The sequence below is a fragment of the Triticum dicoccoides genome, chromosome 5A, assembly GCF_002162155.2.
Source record: "Triticum dicoccoides isolate Atlit2015 ecotype Zavitan chromosome 5A, WEW_v2.0, whole genome shotgun sequence".
In the NCBI taxonomy this organism is placed as follows: domain Eukaryota; kingdom Viridiplantae; phylum Streptophyta; class Magnoliopsida; order Poales; family Poaceae; genus Triticum; species Triticum dicoccoides.
The window spans coordinates 615,817,207-615,821,837 of NC_041388.1; the positions used below are offsets into that span (position 1 = coordinate 615,817,207).

General features: G+C 40.4%; 1 protein-coding gene across 1 annotated transcript; it reads right to left on the bottom strand.

Annotated features, from left to right (window-relative positions):
* LOC119300166 lies at positions 1–2,186 on the bottom strand. Its single transcript, XM_037577213.1, has 8 exons — positions 2,178–2,186; positions 1,856–2,077; positions 1,292–1,784; positions 1,014–1,207; positions 749–940; positions 536–673; positions 331–443; positions 1–178 (listed from the first exon to the last, which is right to left on the bottom strand). The coding sequence occupies exons 1-8, from the start codon at positions 2,184–2,186 to the stop codon at positions 1–3; spliced, it is 1,539 nt and encodes a 512-aa protein (XP_037433110.1).
* Between the last annotated feature and the right edge of the window lie 2,445 nt (positions 2,187–4,631).

Consider the following 4,631-nt stretch of genomic DNA (forward strand, 5'->3'; position numbering starts at 1 on the left):
CTATTTCTTCTTCTTTGATATCCAAATAACTTTGTTTTTCACTTCATCAAGCTTGTTTCTTTCCGAAAATATAAGTTGCGCAATCATTAACTCTCTTGAATCATCAATTGAGGTCTGAAAAAAAATGATGTTAGCACAACGTTCATTGTACATCGTAGTCCAAACATGACTTGCGTACCTGTGAAAATAAGCCTGTCCATTTGTCACCATCCCAATTTTGAAAGCATCGAAGGAGAAATAGTCCACACGAATTCTTAGTGCATACAATTTACGAAGATTAAATATCTACTGTACATACAAGACCAACATTCTGTCGAAGTAAAAACTCACCCATCATGTTGTTTTGGCATGTCATACGTTTGAATAGGCCACTTGGAAACATCCGGATAATTCACAATTCCGGTTGCATTTGCTTCTTGGATATCTTCTGCTAGTTGTTTTCTCTAAAGATATAACAAACATGGTGAAAAGCATGTCATTCAGTGTACTAAAGAAAACGAATGTTACCAAATGCATATTTGCAAGTTAAACCTACCAGGTCCTCAACGAGTTCTCTAGTAACAGTGTCAAGTTTTCCGGTCATCAACGAGTCAAGAACCTGAAACTCTCTTTTTCCGCTATGCATGACGACAGTAATCCAGTGATTATTTTGCTTGTTTAGAGGAATGTAAGTCTGCATCACAAGGACCATAAAACACAATCATCACATAATATCGTATGTATGTACCGTGTTAACAATCAAACTTACCTTTGATTTTTTGAAATACTCGTCCTCACATCTGTTCACGGGTCCATTACTATGCGACTCTGCTTCATAATCATTACCGGCGGTCTTCTTTCCGGGTCTAACGTGAAGCAACCAATGTATCCTCCAAGTTGTTAACATGAAACGATCATCATTAACTTTGTCGACCAAAAATGATGAGTATGCATCAATTACCTATAAATAATGTGTTAGATTTAACAATGGTATTTTCGAATGAATTGTAAAACAATATATGAAATTAACTTACGTCGCCACTTAGCCACTCATGGTTAATAATCTGACAAGCTCTCCTCACAGTGAGACCTTCTTCCATGCCATCATTGAAAATTTCTGTTTTGGCATGTTTTTGTAAATGCTCATGCGCACGCACGTACTTGATGAACGCTTTCACCACATCATACTCATCACCAGATTTGTTAACATCACCATTTTGGAATAATTCTGTAACGCACCACTCAAATACTTACAAACGCAAATACATAAATAATTGTTACGCAATAACAATTAGAAACACAAAAAACTTACTTCCTTTGGCAGAACGTTTTGCACGTTTGTTTGGTTTAGGGACCACATAAGGAGACTTGACATGTTGTGATCCTCTGCGCTTGCGCCTGCCAGTAACCTCCTCCACTTCCTCTTGTACTCCTTGAGAACCAACCGACGCATGCGATGCGATTTCGTCCGTCTCTAAAGATGTGGCAGCTTTTTCATCTGATACTTCTGGTACTTGGACAGGATCATCCATATCACCCTTGAAACTATCCCAGTACTCAGGTGTGCAGTAAAAAGGTGTGTTTTCACGAGAAGTTACATCAACGCCGTTATCATCCTTTTGCAAATTCATTTTGGAAGGTGTGCGGAACCGGTCTGAATCATCTTTTTGATATACAAACTCTTTTTGCGGACGTCCAACATCGTTTGAAGACTCATTAATGCCTCCGTACAGATTCTCTTCGTCCTCTTCCAGGTTACTGGGTTTGTAGGAGACGCCGGTTTTGTTCAGTTTCTCAATCATCCTCTGCAAGAAAACATTTCATCTTAGTTTTTCAATTCAGTGATGGACATTAAAGAGACGTGCTCAAGTGTTACCTGTGCGCATAACTCTGGCAAACGAAGCATTTCCTTCCGAAGCTCATTCATCTCACTCAAAATCCGGTCCATAGTAGGCTTCTGGCTCGAAGCCTCCGAGGTACTGCCCTCTTTCCTCGTTCCAGTATCGTTAGATTTTTTGCTACTAGCTTTCTTGGTTTTTTGAGCTTCTTCTTCCGCAATTTTTTTCAACCTATACTCCTCTATAATGTTGTCATCGACCTACAAGTGGAACAAGATAATTATACATAAAAACCATATGCACACTTTACTTTATTTCATAAATGTAAAAAAATCATTACTAGGATTACCATCCCAACACCACGACCATATTCGTAGTCGTATTTGTCTCTTCTCACAGCCATATCTTCCGTCCAGTTCCTCATCAGCGGGCTCAACAATGCCAACGGATCATATTTTGGACCGGTGATTGGTTGCACCTTCTCCCAGTATAGGTACTGCAAAACACATAAACTAATTAAATTACATGTTCTTCCGTGCCATTTTATAACAAAAGTGTTGAAATTAATAAATAGAACGTACTTGCAAAAGGGCGAGGTTCCCCTGGGGCCACTGCCTAACATGGCCGTCCTGCAGAAGCTTACCAATCTCCGATAAACAGAATCGTGAAGTGAATGCATTCCAGTTGAACTTCCTTATCAACTTAATATTTTTCACTAAGGCATAGTACTTTTTCGGAACGTATTCATGAGACACTGGTGCAATTATAGTTCCTAAGAGAACTAGAAATGTCATCCGAATAAAGTCATCATCAGTGCTCTTATCCTTCACAATCTTTTGTATGAGATCATCAATCATGATCTTACCATTTTTCTTGCTAACAAAACTAACCGGTATTTTTTTGGTTGCTTTTTCTCCTTCAGTACTAAGAAACCCAAAAACATCCACTCCATTGTTTTTCCAACCAAATATGGAGTACACATCATCAGGCCTTAATGAAATAAGACCTTTACATCCAGCAGTACTTCCAGAACTCTCTTGAACCATGAATTTTTTGCTACTCGGATTGTAACTTTGGAGTAAAAAGTGAAGCAAAAAATCACGCATCCTTATCGATGGTATTCTAAACATGCCCTGCATATCCGTTTCATAAAACCTGAATTTCTGACTTGGTGACAGTTTGTCAACTAGGCTAACCCACTTTTGAACAGAACATGGAATCACACCGTCGATATTCATACTGCATCAAATAGATTTCTGTCACACACCATCATACTGTTATGAGCCTCGTTGTATAAAAGAACTGGAAAAAAAACTTACACGACGGCGACGATGGGAAAGGCAGCGGCGGCGTATAGTGGCGACGGGTGAGGGGATGCAAGCCGGCGCGGGCGCACCGACGGAGTTTGTACGGTGGGGCGACGGGCGGCGTACGGTGGCAGCACGTGCAGATCGCGGCGGCGGCGAGACGGGGTGACGTAGAAGGAAATTTTGCATGCACGTCGGCTAACGACGTCGCCCGAGCGCTGATTGCGGTGTCGTTTGTTAGTGGGACGGCCCCATGCACGCATGCGCGTCGGTTAGCGAGACGACCGGCGTTTTTTTTTGCAGGGCCTCATTTTTTTTACTAAATGAAATAGGCATATTTTTTTTAACTGTATCAAAAAAATTTATCTTAACCAATTTTTTAAACTTAATCAAATATGCTCTTTTTTTAACTTAGCCAAACGTGCCCAATTTTTTTCCACGTGCTACTGTGGCCTAGCAGGGCACGCACGCAAAAAATTATCCCGTTTCGAGTCCGTATGCATTTTCTACCATTTTCCAGGCAGAAAACCCAGAAAATACTGCCCGGACGTGACGCAACATGCGTTCGTTGTCGGATTTCGTTCATTTTGGCCGTGGGGGGGCCGGGTGGGGCCCCACACGCGCTCCCAGAAGTTGGGTGCAATCCGTCAAACCGCTCAGGTACTTGCTGTGGAAGGGGGTGGTTTCGGTATGGCCGGAGGGGACCCTCGGTCACACCTCTCCGCTTCGCATCTACCAAACGTGCCCAATTTTTTTCCACGTGCTACTGTGGCCTAGCAGGGCACGCACGCAAAAAATTATCCCGTTTCGAGTCCGTATGCATTTTCTACCATTTTCCAGGCAGAAAACCCAGAAAATACTGCCCGGACGTGACGCAACGTGCGTTCGTTGTCGGATTTCGTTCATTTTGGCCGTGGGGGGCCCGAGTGGGGCCCCACACGCGCTCCCAGAAGTTGGGTGCAATCCGTCAAACCGCTCAGGTACTTGCTGTGGAAGGGGGTGGTTTCGGTATGGCCGGAGGGGACCCTCGGTCACACCTCTCCGCTTCGCATCCGCCAAACGTGCCCAATTAACGCTTCAGAAAATGTTAATGAATTCAAAAATTCTCGGATTCATAAATATTACTGAATTATAAATATTCTCTGGTTCATAAATTTAAATAATTTAAAAACATTTCGGAAAATGTAAATGAATTTAAAAATTCTTGTATTCATTCATATATTTTAATGAATTTAAAACTATTTCAGAAAATGTTAATGAATTCAAAAATTCTCGGATTCATAAATATTAATGAATTATAAATTTTCTCCGGTTCATAAATTTAAATAATTTAAAAATATTTCGGAAAATGTAAATGAATTTAAAAATTCTTGTACTCATTCATTTATGTTAATGAATTTAAAAATATTCTCTGATTCATAAATGTTAATGAATTTAATAATATTTCAGAAAATGTTAATGAATTAAAAATTAAAATATCTCAACTTTCACAGAATAATTTTTTTCA